Source organism: Euprymna scolopes, chromosome 45 (assembly GCF_053919585.1).
Source record: "Euprymna scolopes isolate OS-2025 chromosome 45, ASM5391958v1, whole genome shotgun sequence".
In the NCBI taxonomy this organism is placed as follows: domain Eukaryota; kingdom Metazoa; phylum Mollusca; class Cephalopoda; order Sepiida; family Sepiolidae; genus Euprymna; species Euprymna scolopes.
Window position 1 is genome coordinate 39,588,955 of NC_136526.1, and position 20,638 is coordinate 39,609,592.

General features: G+C 32.5%; 1 protein-coding gene across 6 annotated transcripts in view; it reads right to left on the reverse strand.

Moving 5' to 3' along the window:
• LOC145269479 (matrix metalloproteinase-19-like) overlaps positions 1 to 20,638 on the reverse strand; it is a 65,559-nt gene that overhangs the window by 7,512 nt on the left and 37,409 nt on the right. For 5 of the 6 annotated variants that reach the window (XM_080125201.1, XM_080125200.1, XM_080125202.1 and 2 more), the window contains 3 exons: positions 15,850 to 16,095; positions 8,509 to 8,568; positions 4,061 to 4,216 (listed from right to left, as the gene is read on the reverse strand). In XM_080125201.1, the coding sequence (XP_079981327.1) occupies positions 4,061 to 4,216; positions 8,509 to 8,568; positions 15,850 to 16,095 (462 nt within the window). The remainder of the gene's footprint in view (positions 1 to 4,060; positions 4,217 to 8,508; positions 8,569 to 15,849; positions 16,096 to 20,638) is intronic. The other variant, XM_080125199.1, reaches the window with a different exon arrangement.

Genomic DNA, 20,638 nt, shown 5'->3' on the forward strand with positions numbered 1-20,638 from the left:
TTCATAATAATAATAATAATAATAATAATAATAATAATAATAATAATAAAAGCAATAAATAATAGTAATAATAAAAACAGTAATAATAATAGTGACAATACTTATAATAATGATAATAATTATAGTAAAAATAATCAGAATAATAAAAAAGAGGAATAATAATAGTAATAACAAAAAAAACAGTAATAACAGTAACAATAAATAATAATGCAAAGCAACAAACAGGATGAAAGCGAACAGAAAAGAATGGAAAAGTAGAAATGTGACTCACAGGGGAGACTAAACAAAAACATGAGGAACTAAAGCAAAAAAAGAAGATTAATACAATGCAGATACAATGCGAAACAGCACAAGCAAAACGTGATCATCCAATTTTATACAAATATAAATGATGTACAGACAAAAATCTAAACAAGCGGGCCCGACAGAAACAATACTGGAGTAAGATATGGGAAGAGTTACAAGATCACAAGACAAATGCTGAATGGCTGAAAAACATGTAAGTAAGTAACATATAAATCAGTCCAAGCCAGAAGACCTTCAAGACAACTCTAGGAAAAATTGGAAAGTGCACAGTCATGACGGGATACACGCATACAGGTTAAGAAAATTCATGACATTATAACCGACTTGCCAGAATTGATGCAAAAGGCGCAGAAATCGGAATGACTGCCATCAAATACAGCTTACCATTAATGTGTAAAATCTTAACAACTGAGAGGACAAATTTACCACTTCCTTAAACATCGAGGACTACTTCCCGAGAAACTGAAAAGATGATAAGAACTACAAAAAATGAATACATGATTTATTATACATAACCCAGAAGATCATAAGGAAGTAGAAAAATATAGCCATGGCATGGATCAACTACAAGTAAGCGTACGAGAGCACGGATAATATATTCTTGCCCAAAGTAACAGATAAGATTATCAAACGCAATGGAAACATGGAAACTAGAATTGATAGTTGAAAGACTACACATAACTTAGATAAAAATACAAAATATCTTCCAAGGAGATTCCTATCACCGCTACTGTTCATCATAGACACAATGCCTTTCAGCACTATAGTAAGACAATGCCAAGCTAAATGTAAACTTGTTCATACAAACGAAAGAATGAACCACCTAATGCATACGGATGACCTGAAAATTTTCGCACGAAACGAAAAGTAACTAAAGACGCTTATAATCACGACAACCATCTTCAGCCAGGATATCTAAATGAAAATCAAAATAGAAAAGTGCGCACTGCTGATTATGAGAAAAGAAAAACTGAAGGCAACTGAAGGTAGGGATTTACCAAACCAAGGTTAATACATTCGGTGAATATGACAACTACAATATAGGGAATTTTTGGTAGCAAACACAATAAAAACAACAGAAATGAAAGAGAAAATTGGGAAAAATACTTCTCAAAAGAACAAGAAAACTCATGAAAACTAAATTATAAAGTAGGAACCTAAAAAGAGGCAGGAAGACATAGACAATTCCACTAATAAAATACTCTAGATCGTCCATAGGCTGAACCAAAGTAGAACTGAAATATCTCGATGAGAAGACCAGGAAACTTATGGACATGCGCAATGCATTTCACCAAAAGGAGAATGTTGACCGACTCTATGTGACGAGGAAATATTGAGAAAGATGGCTGATTAGTATAGAAAACAATGTGAACGACACCAAAAAGAATCAGAAAACTACATAACACAGATATCATTGCAGCAAGCGACACTATAAAAATGAACGAAATGGCGAACATAGAAACAACGGATAAGAGGAGAAAATGAAAATTGGAATAAAAACTATATGGACGCCTCAATAGATGACAAAAATGACACTTACGAAAAACTTGGCTGCGAAAAGGACACTTAAACTGAGAAACTGAATCACTGATAACAGCCACATAAAAAAAAAACGTGCTTAGGACTAATTATATAAAAGCAAAGATTGAGAAGACACAAGAAAACAGTAAATGCAGACTCTGTAGGTCCAGAGACGAAACGATAAACCACCAAATATATGAATGCAGCAAACTAGCCCAAAACACATATAAGAATAGACATGATCATGTAGTGAATAATAATTAAACTAGTAATATTAATTAAACTAGTAATAATAATTAAACTAGTAATATTAATTAAACTAGTAATAATAATTAAACTAGTAATATTAATTAAACTAGTAATAATAATTAAACTAGTAATATTAATTAAACTAGTAATATTAATTAAACTAGGAATTATGCAAACGATTACATCTTGAACATCCAGACAAATAATACAAGCACAACCCGACAGCAGTACTTGAGAAGAGAAATCACAAACTCCTTTAGGCTATAAACGTACAAAAAGATAAACCCATCCAAGCCAGAAGACCGAATGTCGTAATGGCTGACCAAAAAAGGGAAAGTCTTGTCGGATCATAGTTTCCAACTGGATCTTCAGAAACGAGAACGCATTGAGTCTAAAAAAAAAATTATTTGCAGAAATGCTACACAGATGAGTGAACATTAAAAAATAATTGCTATGAAGAATGAAATCTGGGTCTATCGAGAGACTAAAACAACTCAATGCATTGGAAGCACTTGGATTCAACATTCCCTGAGAAATGGTAGCGCAATAATAGAAGCCTTATTTTTTATGGAATTAATAAAAACAATCACAATCAAAAGACGATGCAAGATGAATAAAACTATCCTCCTCCTGAAAGACAACGCTTCGGCCCACAAGACGAATGTCTCAAGATCAAAAGCACCGGTGTGTTAGCAGTATCAGAATTTTTGTAGGAATTTTTGACACCCCTAACACGAAACTGCGAATACAATATAAAAATCTCGTAATTTCTCTGTTAAAAGTGGGTTATTTATTTTCTTTATGGATTATACTTCCAAAATAAACTATTAAAGTTGTTTTAAAAGTAATAGAAATATTTTTTTTTTTTAAACAGTAATGAATTTTCCGAACTCAATATTTTTCAATTTTTAAATTTTAAAAATCTATCAAAATTTTTCTATTGATTCTATTTTTACAATATTTTCAGGGTCAATGTGAAATTTTATGTTCTTTCCAATAAACCGAATATAATATTTTAGACAAACGTTTTTTTTTAAATTCACGCCCCCCCCAAGTGTCACCCATTTTGAAATGTCTATTAAAAAGTAAATAATTAATTTATGTCGCACAAATTGATGAGAAAGGGTCAATAAATAATATATTCAAATTTAAAACAAAAAAAAAATCGCTTTTTTAGAAATTTACCTGTAAAGTCCGAAGTTTAAAACCTTATTTTATAAGAACACATTGTTTTTTTTTTGTCTTTTTTTTGTCTTTTTTTTTTTAATGAAACCTTGGTCCTTGCTCCTTTAATTGAAAAAATAATTAGGGCTTAAATTACATTTTTCGAAGAGTTATAAGCTTGAAAAGACAGGGGGTCGAATAATTCACGCCTCTCATTTTGAAATGTCTATTAAAAAGTAAATAATTAATTTATATTTAATAGTTTTATATATCACAAATTGAAGAGAAAAGGTCAATAAATAATATATTCAAATTTAAAACAGAAAAAAATCGCTTTTTTAGAAATTTACCTGTAAAGTCCGAAGTTTAAAACCTTTTTTTTAAAAAAAAAACACATTGTTTTTTTTTGTTTTTTTTTTTTTAATAAAACCTTGGTCCTTGCTCCTTTAATTGAAAAAAAAATTAGGGCTTGAATTACATTTTTCGAGGAGTTATAAGCTTGGAAAGATGGGGTGGAATTATTCACTATTTTCACGAAATTTCTGACACTGCTACCGGTGTGTAGCTATCCAATCACTCCCATCAGTATTTCACTACTTCCAAGCCATAACATTGTGTTTGAAAGGAATTCTGAGTCACATGACAATAGCGCTAAATCCAACCTATATCTTCATCAGCATCCATCAGAGAAAATGGTGCTGAATGTACATCGACAATATCCAATTAAGGGAAGAGTCACCAAGCTTCGAATGGATTCTCTATTTCATAATTTACAAAATTAACACTCGTCAGATATAATTATGATTCAAAATATACTTACACTTGAATAAATAAGCTCTGTGAAAATCTTTAGAATATACTGCAGCTTCAACCCAGTCGGGTCCGCCGGGAAAGAGGCTTTGAACAGCCATTTTCTTTCCATTTCTCCCGTCAATAACGTCGCCATTGTCAACAAACACAAAATCGCTTTCGTTAACTGAAAGATAAAATTAATTACATCCTTTTAAAATTGTCTTGTTCATAAAAAGTCAAGTTAAAATGTTGACCTGCCAATTTTGGGCACAATCGAAAGCAAGTAAGATCTTTCTACCTAGCATCGAGGGTTCGATTCTTACTCATTCCACCATTACAACATTTACACTGAAGAAGGAAAGCTAATATCAAGGGTGGCCTCCATAGAGAATGCCTTACCAAATAAATCCCGTTTATATACGTAGTATATTTTTTTTAGCACAAGGTGGTCATTTCTCCTGATCTTTAATCAGATTAAACTACGATTGAATTGGAAATCACAAAACACGCATGAAAATGACTAGGCAGGTTAATAACACGAGAGAAACGTTTATGCGGGTTTTTTTTAAATTACATTTTCACCCCAAACAAGGCACATTGCGACTTTGTTATAGGGGGCCACTATCAGGGTATAAGCATCAGGGGTACTGTGTAGAAAGTTGGGCAATAAGATGTCATTTCACGTTGCACTTGAACTTCTGCATGTCAGTACAGTCGGGGAAACAGGGACCCAGAAGGGAATTCCAAATTCTAGCTGTTCTGGGGAAGCAACTATTGGAATAGAAGGCTCTCTTGAATCTAGTGATCTCTACTGTGAAGGGGTGGGATTTAGCCACTTGTCCGGTTTGTCGCGGGTATTTACGTCGAGGGGGCACAAGTGCTTGCAGTTCGTCAGAGCATTCACCGTTAAAGTACTTGTAGAACAGGAAGAGGGATGCAACATTTCGTCGATGTGACAGAGGCTGAAGTTTAGCTGACAGTTCAGGACATATCAGATTGGCGACTCTCTTTTGAACCTTGTCTAGGAGCAAGAGACTAGTGGCAGATGCACCAGCCCAAATATGACAGCTATACTCCATACATGGGCGAATGGTGGCCTTATAGATGTATAGGATACTTTCAGGCGTTAATAGCTTTCTAGCACGGTAGAGAGAACCCACCTTCTTCGCAGCGATCCTGGCAGTGTTCTCAATGTAATTGTTCCAACTCATGATTCCTGTGAACGTTAGGCCGAGGAGTTTAAAAGATGTACTTTCAGATAAGTTGGAGTGATCGTATGCTGTGGGATACGATAAATATTTTTTCGAATGAAAAATAATATAGTTCCCATATTTTTTCTATCCTCTATTAAGTAAAGTATCTTTTTTGTTTGTTACTTTCCGTCGTTAGAATATATATATATATATATATATATATATATATATATATATATATATATATATATATATAAAGTCTTATTTATAGTATTATGAATTTATTAATAACTAGCATGGGCGCCCGGCGTTGCCCGGGTGTTTGGATGTGTATGCTGAGCAAAAAAAAAAAAAGTGGTAGTAGGAAGGCAGGCTCGAACCCGTACCGCAAAGGAGGAAAAGAACGGAGTAAAACCTAACGTTTATGCTGTTACGACCACCGCCAAACCGGAAGCGACATTTTTAAAAATTAAGGCTAGATAATATAAAGGAGAGGATAACTTTCAAAAATATCGGCGAAAAAAGTGACCCCCGCCCCTGTAGAAAAGTGCCTAGTTGAAGGGGAAGATATTAATGTTTTTAGACAATTTTTCGATATTTGTCGTATAAAATATCGAACTTTAAAACGATACTGATCTTGAAAAAATCCGTCGCCTCTATTGAAAGTTTAAGGCAGACATGCAAACAGACATACATACATACATTTATATATTGGTAACTAAAAATTTTCGACCCAAACTGATAAAAAAGCTTGCCCTATCTCTGAATACACTTTATGTAAAATTTCAAATGTTTAGACCAGAAATTGTGTGAGTAATTTGGTATAGACCGCAGACGTCAATTTTTTTTAAAATTTGACCCCTATTATGACCCCTTAAAATTTATAGTTTCGGGCTCAAATCACTTTATTAAGTTAGATCCAGGTTCAAGGAACCTATATCTAAAATTTCAAGTGTCTAGACCCAAAATTGTCGGAGGAGTTTGGTAGAGTTCTTAAAGGTCAAATGGTTGAAATTTGACCCCTTAACAGTCAAATTTCTGGCTGACACCCGTCACATCGATTTTCCCAAATCTCAGTACCCGGTATTTCAAATTTCGAGTCTATAGACTAAAAATTGACAGAGTTATTGCGTAGGGAAATGTACACAGACAGACACACAGACACACAGACAGAAAGACAGACAGACAGACACGTTCACTTTTATAGATATATAGATATATAAATCTTTAAAACTTTGCAAGGATGAGATATAGGTAACATATTTTCGCTTGTTTTCTTTCCCTGTAATGGAAATGGTTTCCATAATGTTTTATTGTTAAAGTGTTTTTTATTCAATAAGTCTGAAGAAAGGCTGTTCTTCTGAAAATTTTCAAATGGCATAATGTTTGAATTTGTCCGAATAGTCTTGAAACAATTGTAACTAACGATGAAATACACTATTTGTTGCTATTAATTCCATTCCTTGATGTCATGGTTTTTGTTAATACAATATATATATATATATATATATATATATATATATATATATATATATATATATATATATATATATATATATATACTAGCATGGGTGCCCGGCGTTGCCCGGGTGTTTGGAGGTGTATGCTGAGCAAAAAAAAATTTTTTTTTACTTTGACCCCTATTATGACCCCCTTAAAATTTATTGTTTTGGGCTCAAATCAATTTATTAAGTTAGATCCATGTTCAAGAAACCTTTATCTAAAATTTCAAGTGTTTAGACCCAAAATTGTCGGAGGAGTTTGGTAGAGTTCTCAAAGGAAAAATTGTTGAACTTAAACTCTTTTAGTAGTCAAATTTCTGGCCGAAACCCGATCACATAGATTTTCCCAAATCTCAGTACTCTGTATATCAAATTTCGAGTCTGTAGACTTAAAATTGAGAGAGTTATTGTATAAGGAAATGTATATAGACAGACAGACAGACAGACACTTTCACTTATATATATATATATATATATATATATATATATATATATATAACGTCAAAGAAAGGTTTCTTGTTTCGACAAGATTCTGGGTCTAACGTTCATTCCTGGCCTGAAATGGAACACAGATGACAAAAAGAAGCGAAAGAAAAAACGTAGCTAGTCATATGTGTGTGTGTGTGCGTGTGTGTGTGCGTGTGTGTGCGTGCGTGTGCGTGTGACAAAGAAAAATTGTGATTACGACAAGGTTGAGGATGATAATAATTAATTAGCTTATCTCGGCAGCTTACGTAAAACACTGGAATATGGTTAATTAGGAAAAATATAAGTTTTAATTGTCCTCCAAATTTAAATCATTTAAAATAAGTGAATTTTGTAAGAATCATCACAACAAATGTAGCAGATTTCGACATTGCGCTACAGTTGCTAGAATAAAAGTTTATTGTCAGTAATGAAAATTAATTGGAAGCACTATGGTGTGGAGAACATGTGCAAAAATGTGTTTAAAAAGATTGTGAGCGACAGATTCGCTTGGATGTGCACGAATTGCCAAGGCAAGCAGTGGATCTCCTTGCGTCGTGAGATTTTATTTCTACTTCTTGTCTTCGGGTTGGAAAATAAACAATCGAACATCTGTAACATAGCGCGTATTCAAATGCATGCGAAATGACGTCACCAGTAATGTAAAGAAAAGACGATAAAAAAGGGAACAGTTACGTTAGAGGCGTGAACCACGAAACGAGAATAACGTTTGAGATCACGTGAAAGGCGTGTAGAACGTTCTAGATCACGTGTGTGACGTCACAGCTGTAAGAATGAGGATATAAATGCCGTGGTGACAAAGAAAAGTGAGTTGAAGTTTTTTTTTTTTTTTTTACTATTCTTTGTCTGCTTTGTGACTGAAAACTACAATGTGTTGGTTCCCGGACAACGTAACAGAAAAAAAAGGAGAGGTAAAAAAAAAAAATCATAAAAGTATTTTCCGTAAACCCCCGCCCCCAAATTCTTAAAACAGTAACATTTCTTACGAAAATTTTCAAAAATGCAAAAAAAATATTTTATTTCTTTCAACACATTATTCCCCTTCAAAAAAAAAAACTGTTTATTCATGGAATTAACGTAAGTCGATTATTTTATTTTATTTTATTTCCTATTTTCTTCATTAAAATTACTATATGATAAATATTTCCTATCATAGGGTTTTCTTTTATTTCTAGAGTTTAAAATTTGATCAGCGCTCAGCATATTCCGGCAATCAACGTAAACTACCGGAATATTCCGGCTCAACATCCAGAAAAAAAAATGGTCGTTCTCTGCATGAGAACCTTAATACTTACTTCTCATGACCGCATCGATGCTTTTGTATGTTTGGTTACAAAAATTTATGTAATTTTTACCTGTAAACAGGGAATAAAGAAAATTTAACTTTTCACAATTAACAGTTATATTCAGGTGTGAAAACTGGAAAATAGGAGTAATTAATCAACTCTATGAGAACACCGTTCGCTTGCGTAAATTTTGATACTATATATAATGATGAAGTCGATATATTCTGTTTAGTTTGTGTATATATATATATATATATATATATATATATATATATATATATATATATATACAGTGCTCCGCAAAATTTTACAATACACATTTGAAACTGTCAGTTTTTGTATTTCTAGCTTCCAAATGGTAATGAATCCTTTTATAAACATAGAAAATGTATTGAAACGAAAATGTATTGAAATGAAAGATAGGAACACTGTGAAAAATAATAAAAAATAATAATTTAACACAACGCAAAGAAAAAACTCAATAATTAGCAACGCAAAAGTTTACAACACATATCGAATTCTTTAGATTTCTCAATAATTTTATGACAGTTCATCATGGTAAAATTCTTAGAAGTTTCTAGAATATTCAGGAATAGGAAATAGTGTTGTGAGACCAGATCTCACCCCATAATGGACGCGTCCAGATCCTATATCATCAGCTCCTAAGGTTGACAGGTCGAGCGAGATCTTACTGATACCTGCAACTACCGCTATTCTCTTTATCTTTCTCTATATCCCTGTATCTTTCCTTAATACACTTGTAACCCCCTACTACGTGTTTTTCCGTGTTGTTCTGGTGGGCCCAACTAAGCCCCACAAAAAATAGACATCGAAGTAAGCAATTAGTAAAAGTATTGCGTCATTCTTTATCTAATAACCGTATTGTAAGCAACCACATCATGGGAAAGAATAAACAGATTGGTCAAGAGTTCAGAATACGAAATATAAGTCTTCATCAAAGTGGATTGGGCTATAGAACAATATCCAAACAGTTGATGGTTTCATTGGATTCTGTTGGAACAATAATTCGGCACTGAAAGTCTCACAAATCAACCCTTCCTTTGGACTTAGAAAACAGTGAAATTAAAGTTAGCAGGACGAAATCAGTAGAACCCTTTATTTTAAAGATTTCTTTCTACATCAGCAAGGAAAACTCCCCTTTTTAAGCCAAAGCATGTTCGTGCTAGGCTTTATTTTGCTAATGAGTATGCAAGCAAGCCTCTAGACTTTTTGCATAACGTGCTTTGGTCCGATGAGACCAAAATGGACATTTTTGGCACTCCAAAACACCGAAAGTTTGGAGGAAAAAAGGTACTGAACATTAGTCAAAAACACCATTCCAACAGTAAAATTTGGGGGAGGGGCCATTACGATCTGGGATTGTTTCAGTGCAGAAGGCGTAGTAAACGTGGAAATAATAAAAGGAAAAATAAATGGAGCACTTTATAGGAGTATCTTATAATTCACTTTATAGGAGTATCTTATAATTCACTTTATAGGAGTATCTTATAATTCACTTTATAGGAGTATCTTATAATTCACTTTATAGGAATATCTTATAATTCACTTTATAGGAGTATCTTATAATTCACTTTATAGGAGTATCTTATAATTCATTTTATAGGAGTATCTTATAATTCACTTTATAGGAGTATCTTATAATTCACTTTATAGGAGTATCTTATAATTCACTTTATAGGAGTATCTTATAATTCACTTTATAGGAGTATCTTATAATTCACTTTATAGGAGTATCTTATAATTCATTTCATAGGAGTATCTTATAATTCACTTTATAGGAGTATCTTATAATTCACTTTATAGGAGTATCTTATAATTCATTTTATAGGAGTATCTTATAATTCACTTTATAGGAGTATCTTATAATTCACTTTATAGGAGTATCTTTGAGAAAAACCTTAAAGACAGTGTGATGTTGTTCAAATTTAAATCAGACTAGATCTTTCAACATTATAGCGGTCCAAAACACACTGCGAAATTCACACAAAATTTGTTTAATTCAAATAAAGTGAATATTTTAAAGGGGTCTAGTCAACCTCCCGATCTCAGCCCTCTGTGGAATTTATGGGGAAAACTAAAATTACGTATCTATAGAAGAGAACGTTCAAATCTGCGAGAATTTGGAGAGAATTTGTGGGGAAGAATGGAATAAAATAACACAAGACGCATGTAAGAAGTTCGTAGGAGATTACTCCTAACGTCTGCATGCTGTAATGAACAATTACGGTTATACTACAAAATACTAGATATTATTTTGTAAATGTGTTGTAAAGTTTTGCGTTGCTAATTATTGAGTTTTATTTTCGCGTTTTTTTTTTTAAATTTTCCCCACTATTCCTATCTTAGTTTTAATATATTTTCTATGTTTATAAAAAGTTTCATTATCATTTGGAAACTAGAAATACAAAAACTGATAGATTCAAATGTGTGCACCATATACAGGTTGTCCATAAAGTTCGTGTGCATTAAAAAAAAATTATAACTTCATTTGCATTTGAACTTTAAAATAAACATGTTAAAAATGCAAATAAAGTTATAATTTCTTTCAAATGCACACGAACTTTATGGACACCCTGTATATAAACCACGCACACACACACACACAAAACACACACACACAAATATATATATATATATATATATATATATATATATATATATAATATTTATTACGACATTATATATACATATTTCAAAGTCGTACCATTGGTTTCATTACGCGGAATCAACCATAAGAGGTTGGAAAGAGTCAGTACCAATTCATCAGCGATAGTGAAAAAACTGAAATCAATGCGAAGTGAACAAATAGAGAACAAAAACGTTAAATGAGCGTTTAAGACTTAGAGTTTCAAAGTTTAAAAACACAACGTAAATATCGACGCCAGTTAAAGAAACATTTTTATATATCTATATAAAAGGTAAAAGTAATAACTATGTAATTTCAAAATTGCCATAATTAAATTTGGACTTATGTTTACAGAAAGAAATCAGTTCATTTTTAGAATTTATTATATTGTTACTTTGAGGGAAAGTAATTATAGTTATAGCTTCGGTTGTGCAGAGGCGACATGACATAGAGCCTGGAGTATAAGAATGAACTTTTTATGATAGGCCATTTGATTGAGAAGGGGGTATTATTAGAGTTAAGTTTTCTTTTTTATTAAAGTGGTTATTATTAGAATTATGGTTGTTAAAAGAAGAAATGTGGTTTGATATTCTTTTCTTAATTAATGTTGAAGTAGCGCCGATATATGTATGTACTTTATTAAAAGCTCGAGGTCTGGTATTATTATTAATTTGCTGATTTGTATTAGTTAAATGGTTTGAATTTTATTCATAGTGTTCAACAAATGATGGGACAATGTATCTGAAATACTCTGTGTTTGGAGGTAATCTGAATTTGAAAGGACCAGATTCTAGGAATTCTAAGAAAAGACAAACTTATACTCCACTAAGAGGGTTACCCATAGGAAGACCAAAATTTTGTTTATAGAAATTGTTATTGAAGTGAAAATAAGTCATGTTAGTTATAAGTCTAATGATTTTTATAAGCGTGTCGGGAGGAAAAGGTAAGCTAATGTTAGATTTTTTTAAATGCTTTAGGAGTAACTTCAAGCATATTTTAATGGGGACATTAGTATATAATGATGTTATATCTAAGCTGTGTATAGTTGTGTTTTGTGCATTAATGTTTTTTCCAGTAAGAATATTAACTGCGTTCATATTTTTAAAGTTACATTAATGACTATATGACGTCACTGAAATTTCCCTCTTTTTAACAGAGCCAACCCTCCCCCCTCCTTTTTGAATTTCCAACGTCTTTTTTCCGTTTTTCTGAAATAGAACCGCATCACACTGCGCACGTGAAACATTTTCAAATATTTTGTACTGGTATTTTTTGTTTCTTAATCTCATTCATCCAGAGGAAGTCTCAAAATGAAGACGAAACGTTGATGAACATATAATACGGTTTGTTCCTTTTTATTTCTCTCTCTCTCCCTCTCTCTCTCTCTCTCTCTCTCTCTCTATATATATATATATATATATATATATAGACATACATATGTGTGTGTATATATGTATATATATAAATATGTGTGTAAGAGAGAGAGAGAGAAAGAGAGAGAGAGAGCATGCCCCAGATGTTAAGGTATGAGGGTGGAGAGTTGTTTTATTTTTTCGATTCTTAGTGACGGCACCCAAGTCACACACACACACACACACACACACACACACACACACACATATATATATATATATATATATATATATATATATATATACACACATATATATATATATATATATACTCGGGGTTTGTTTATTCAAAATAATGGACTAGTGAATTCAACGAGGTTGTTAGATAGTGCTCAATAAAAAGAGCTGATAATACTCGTTTATTGTTATATATATATATATATATATATATATATATATATATATATAATGGTGTAACTCTATACTATTAAGTTGAAAGTTTAAGCTAGTTAAGTATAAATATAAAGTCATATTAAATCACAAATTAACACATTCAAGACAGTATTACTAAAAACATAGATACAAGTACACTTACATATAAATATATTCAGGTAAAAGAAGTAATTAAATCGCCAAAATACTCAAAAGTAACAACACACGGGTCGATAGTAAGAAAATTAAAAATAATAAAATACATATGTAAATACCCACAAAGAACCAACAGACATACATTGTCTAAATATTACAATGAACTAGTAGAGCAAGGTTACTCCCAATAGTAAATTGGAAAATTTTAAAGAAAGCTAAAACCTGTTCATCTTTAAACTCACCTTGCTACCTATGTCTTTATGAGAAATTGTTTATACTTACGTTTAGAGAAAGAGATAAATTATTAAATAAGAAGCACGAAAATTCAATTAATTGCAAACATTATAAAAGACATCTTTTAAGTAATTTAGTTTAGATATAAAATTTAAATAAATTTAAAATTGTCACTGATTTCTATAATTTATTAAAATACTATTAATATACTTTCTCCTCGCCTGATTTCATTCATAACTTCCCCTATCTTATATACCTGTGTGTCTATGTGGATATGTAAGTGTCTATGTGTTTATTTTATGACCGTGTGTACTTATGTATGTATATATATAAATAAAAATTATTAGGGGAGTACACAACAAAGGAGGGTGTACAAAATAACATATATATATATATATATATATATATGTGTATATATATATATATGTGTGTGTGTGTGTTATTTTGTACACCCTCCTTTGTTGTGTACTCCCCTAATAATTTTTATTCAATCCATTTGTATGCTTTTATATGTGTATGCATCTATCTGTACTCTTGTCTAATAATTTTGATTCGTATGTATTTTTATATATATGGTTTATGTGAATTATACATATTTATGTGTGCGTATATATATGTGTGTGTGCGTTGTTGTATATTAGTATATGACTGTGTGCATATATTTGTGTATTTTTATGTGTATGTGTATACATAAAATTATATGTATATATGTATGTCTGTTGGTTCTTTGTGGGTATATACATATGTATTTTATTATTTTTAATTTTGTTACTATCTACCTGTGTGTTGTTACTTTTGAGTATTTTGTCGATTTAATTACTTCTTTTGCCTGAATATATTTATATATTTATATGTAAGTGTACTTGTATCTATGTTTTTAGTAATACTGTCTTGAATGTGTTAATTTGTGATTTAATATGACTTTATATTTATACTTAACTAGGTTAAACTTTCAACTTAATAGTATAGAGTTACACCTTTATTTATATATATATATATATATATATATATATGTGTGTGTGTGTGTGTGTGTGTGTGTGTATATATATATGTATTGTATCCTTTTTTATATACATAAATATTAGTAGACTATTCTTTATAATTATTAGTCCTATTTACTTTCTTCATTCCCTCTTATGGCTAAATATGTTATATAAAATAGATAATAAATATTAATTTTATTCTGTTTTATTATTATTATTATTATTATTACTATTACTATTATTTTTATTATTACTATTATTATTATTATTATTAATTTTAATATTGTTTTATCATTATTTTTATATATTTATTTAATAAAAACGCGAAAACTTTAAACTTATATCATTTAGTATAAAGGGCTTAATTAATTGTAGCCGTATGTTTAAAATGCGTTGATATTACTCGCGGTCGTATGTGAGATGATAAATATGTTGGTTGCTTACATTCCCTGTCACTTTTGACATGTACACTTTTAACGCTAAGATTGTATTTTCTGTTTGTGTTGTAATAACGTGTCTCGTTACTGAAATGTATGATTGTTCATAAATTAGTTGACACGCAGATCTTTTCCTTTTCTATATCCTCTCAACATTTTAAGCTTCCCTTCCTATTAATTCTTACTTTCTCTCTTTCTCTCTTTAACTATATTTCATCATTCTTTCTTTTCTCTTCTAGCCCTTGTTTTCTTTATAATAACCCTTTATATCTTTTTTTCTTTTTCTTCTCCATATTATATATATATATATATTTTTTTTTTTCTCTATTTATTTTCTTTCTCCTCCTAATCATTCTCTCTCCATTATATTTTTTTAGTTTTCTTTATATTGCCCCTTCCTCTTTACATCTTATAATTAAAGTTCTGTGTTTTAAGGCTTTTTAAATCCAACTTCTAAAGAGTTCCTACCTAAAATAAAAATCCATTATTCATTGAACATTTGAATAGTCAAGTCGCTGCCTGATGATATCTGTTGTTTGATTGAAACAAGTGGCTGTTTGTAGCAGCGGGATGTAAACATGTTTATATAACAATAAACAAGTATATATATATATATATATATATATATATATATATATATATATATATCAATTTTTATCTCACTACTATGTATTGGATTTAAAATAATAATCCATAGAAAATTGTCTCTATAATAATGAATACTTAATTTGCAGGAATTAAACTATTAAATTTAAGCGTATCTTACGATCGGGCAACGCCCAGTGATTTGGTAGTAATATTTATGCCTATTTGCAATATATATATATATATATATATATATATATATATATATATATATATATATATATATATATGCGTACACTTATTAATCAGCATCCTTCTGCCATTTTTTTTCAAATGTAATCACTTGGCTTTTCTTTCTCTTCTGATGAGAAGCAAGGGGCTTCGAAAAATCATGTTATGAAGAAGTTTTCTTTGTCTTGATTGATCTTTAGATATAATGATAATTTCGTTTGATTTTATCTTTTATTCAATATCAACATTTTTTTTTTTTTTTTTTTGTATATTCAAAAGAAGGTATAACTTACCGTAAAGACGTTGAATCCCGGCCACATCGTCTGGATGCAGTTTGAAATCGGCGGGAAACGTTTGATAGAAAGGTGCCATAAGGGATTTCGGCTCGTCTGAATGTTCTAGGCCGAGGGCGTGGCCGAATTCGTGGGCGGCAATCGTCTCTAAATCAAGCCCACCAATTGTACCTATAATCCAGTTTTCGTCATCATCAAAATGGACGTAGTGGCCTGGAGGAAAGGAGGCGTGCCCCGCCAAACCACCTGATAACAATAAAAAGCGAAAGAAAGAGTTACTATATATATATATATATATATATATATATATATATATATATATATATATAAGTGAAAGTGTCTGTTTGTGTGACTGTGTGTCTGTGTACATTTCCCTACGCAATAACTCTGTCAATTTTCAATCTACAGAAATTTCATATACGAAAATTGGGAAAATCTTTGTAATCCGTTTTCGGCCAGAAATTTTGTTGTTAAGGGGTAAAATTTCAACGATTTAACCTTTACGAACTCTACCAACTCATCCGCCAATGTTGAGTCTAAACAATTGAAATTTTAGATATAGGTTCCTTGGACATGGATCTAACTTAATAACTTGATTTGAGCCCAAAACAATAAATCTTTAGGGGTCAAAATTTAAAAAAAATTTACCTCGTCGATCTCTATCAAATTACTCAGACAATTTCTGGTCTAAACACTTGAAATTTTACATAAGGTTATTCAGAGATAGAGCAAGCTTTTTAATCGGTTTGGGTCGAAGATTTTTAATTACCAATATATAAATGTATGTATGTATGTATTTTTGCATGTCTGTCTTAAAATTTCGACAGAGGCGACGGATCTTTACAAGATCAGTATCGTTTTTATGTTCGCCCTTTCAGAATACAAATATCGAAAGAAATTGGCTAAAAACATTAATATCTTCCTCTTCAACTAGGCAAAGACATCACGTTTTCCCCCGTTCTTTTCCCCTTTTTCAGTACGGGTTCGAGCCTGCCTTCCTACTACCACTTTTTTTTTTTGCTCACCATACACCTCCAAACACCCGGGCAACGCCGGGCTGAAATACTAGTATATCTATAAAAGTGAAAGTGTGTGTATGTATGTGTGTGTGTGTGTGTGTGTCTGTATACATTTCCCTACACAATAACTCTGTCAATTTTCAGTGTACAGACTCGAAATTTGATATATAGAGTACTAAGATTGGGGAAAATATTTGTCATCCGTTTTTGGCCAGAAATTTTGCTGTTAAGGAGTTAAAGTTCTACGATTTGACCCTTGAGAACTCTACCAAATCCTCTACAAATTTTGGGTCTAAACACTTGAAATTTTAGATATAAGTTTCTTGGACATAGATCTAACTTAATAACTTGATTTAAGACCAAACCAATAAATGTTAAGGAGTCATAATAGGAGTCAAATTAAAAAAAAAATTACCTCTGCGGTCTTTACCAAATTACCCAGACAATTTCTGGTCTAAACATTTGAAATTTTACATAAAGGGTATTCAGAGATAGGGCAAGCTTTTTAATTGGTTTGGGTCGAAATTTTTTAGTTACCAATATATAAATGTATGTATGTATGTATGTATGTATGTATGTTTGCTAGGAGCAGCTTATCATCAAAAATAGACTTCGTAGCCTCGTAAGGGATGTCCTTTTCTCTTCCCTGCAACCTTTTGATCACGGAAGAGATGTTGCGAGTTTGTCTCTACTTTATCATATTTTTTCATGGCAAGTGCTTGGCTTATCTCCAATCTATGGTCCTCCCTCGCCAAACTTTCACAAAAAACACTCGTCTAGCTGAAAGCACTATCAATAATTCTATTACTAACAATACTATCTCGTTCAATTGACTACTGTACACTCTTAACCCTTTTCCTCGAGTGGTCTCTGGGCCTTGATAAGTGGTGATGCCTATGTAAAAAAGTTGAGGGAGAGAATAAGAGGAATGGGGGGAGTGGGAAGTCGGTTTTCTAAATCTATTTGTAGAACATTTGTAGATAGGATAAAAATGAAAAAAAAAACAAAGAAAGATAAGTAGAAACACAAGAAGAGAGACATACCCACACAACAGATCAAGACACACACAACAACGAAACGACCGGAACATATCCACACCATACATCCATCCCCACCAACTAACTCAGCCAAAACTCCCATCAAGTACATCACACATCCACACAAGAATACAGGCACCATACAAATACAAATACTACTACCAAAATGTGCACAAAAACAACATATCCCCCACCAACAACCCACCACCACACAACAGTACTAAAAAATACAACCTCACCCAACAATACGAAAATAGTTACTACCAACCACATCACACAACTCAGTCAAGAACCCGCTACCTCTTACCTCACCCCAAAAAATCGCCTATTAACAACCCCTACCGAAACCACCCAATGGAACAAAACCACCCCTATAGATACCACCCAACTAAAAACAGCCCTTACAATATCCGCCCCCAGTAGCCTACAGTACGAAACAGACCCCAAAGATACCCCACACATAAACACACCTAAACTAATCCAAATACCCTATGTACTTTCATAATCCATACATCCCAACAACATACAAAAGTCGGAGTACATAAGCAACCCAAACCCCAATGACCTCACATTCAGACCCATAGTAGCAGGACCAGCATGCCCAGCAAGCAGACTTAGCAACCTAATAGCTATATTATTACAGCCCTCACCAATCTAGTCGGAAGTTATATAAGAGATGACACACACTTCCTTAGCTCCCTACCACAAACAGTAGACGAAGGGACAATACTAGCCACATTCGATGTTAGCAGCCTATATAGCAATATCCCACACAACCTAGGTAAAGAAGCTATCTCATATTGGATTGACAAACATACACAGACTTTACACCCCAGATTCAATAAACAATTCGTGATTGACAGCATTGACATACTCCTCAATAACAACTCCTTTCAATTCAATAATGACAATTACATCCAAATACTAGGCACAACAATGGGTATTAAAATGGCACCAACATATGCCACCCTTACACTCGCCTTCCTAGAAGAGACGCTTTATGAAAGGATAACGCAGAAATACGGGCACAATATAAAAATACTCTTCATAAAATCTTTGAAAAGATACTTAGATGACTGCTTGGGGAAATATCAGAGAACTCCACACTTTGCTACAAAATCTACACCCAAAAATAAACTTCACCCTAGAACAAAGCCCCACAGAACTACTAACCCTAACCCTAACCCTAACCCTAGAACAAAGCCCCACAGAACTACCTTTCCTAGACATCCTAGTAACAATAAAAACAACAACATAATCACAGATATCTACTACAAACCCGCAGACACTCAACAATACCCCCACTTCAAAAGCCACCATCCTAAAATCTGTCTAAAATCAATACCCTACTCCCTAGCACGTAGAGTCTGCACCATAGTAACAGACAGACACCTCCGTTCGACTAGACTGAATGAACTGCAAATAACCCTGCGGAAAAGAGGATATCCACTACCACTAATACAGAAAGGTATTGAACTGGCAGAAAAATTCCAATAGACCAACTAAGAATCCCGAAAGAACACAACAAAGAACAAATGTTAGCATACGTCTTCACACACAACACAAACAACCCAGAACTATTTACACAGATAACAAAAAACCTTATCCTTATCAGTCAGAACGACAAACTAAACAACACATTTAAAACAACAAAAATAATAAAAAGCAAACGCCAACCCAAAAACTTAAAACACATCCTAACTTCTTCAAAAGTCGTTCCACACACTACAAAAGGGGTTACAAAATGCAACAAACCGCGATGTGGAGTATGCGACATAATAATAGAAGGAAACACATACACATTCAAAAAACCAACACAAACATTCAAAATAAAAAAGAATCTAAATTGCACCTCCAGAAATGTAGTATATGCACTAAGATGCACAGCATGCGACAAATCCTACATAGACGCTACTAAAAACTTCAGCAATAGAGTGGCCTTACATAAGAGCAACATCAAAATTGCAGATAACAGACACCTCTATGTTTCAAAACACGTACACACATGCAATAGAAATAGCTTCAAAATAATGCTAATCTTCCAAACAGACAATTTTATTTACTTACACAGGAAAAAAATGTCATAACAAGATTCACTCCCAAACTAAACAGAGCCTAATAATAACACACAAAAACATGAAACGCAACGCACACTCGCATGCACGTACATATCCATATACACAACCACACATAAATCGGAACTGACACATTAAAACACACGCACGCAGACACACACGCATACAGCCACACACAGGCACAACACCCCTGTCTCTAATACAACACATTGAATAATACCAGCCCTACTTTACCTCGAAACCAACAACACTAGGAAACACTTTGAACCATGGTGTAGTATGTTCCAACACCTCGCCTCCCACCTTCAGTCAGTGGAGGAGAAATCCTTCATGACTGAGATAACTATCATCCTTCCTCCCATACCTGTACCTCTCCAAATGCCCCTTCACCTCTGGGGATCGAGACCTTCCCCACACTGGATCTAGCCAAACCCACATGGGGAGACAAATAAATAGAAACATTAAAAAATCCCCTACGTATATGTATAAATACACGCCTTTATTTAAACAAACATAATATTAAGAATGCTCGAATAGTCTAAGACTGAAACGAAAACTCACAATAGTATTATTATGTGCATCTATATCAAAGCAAGAATCCAAAAAATAAATATCAAAATTGAATGAAAACACTCCTACCCTTGTTTCAGAGGAGCTG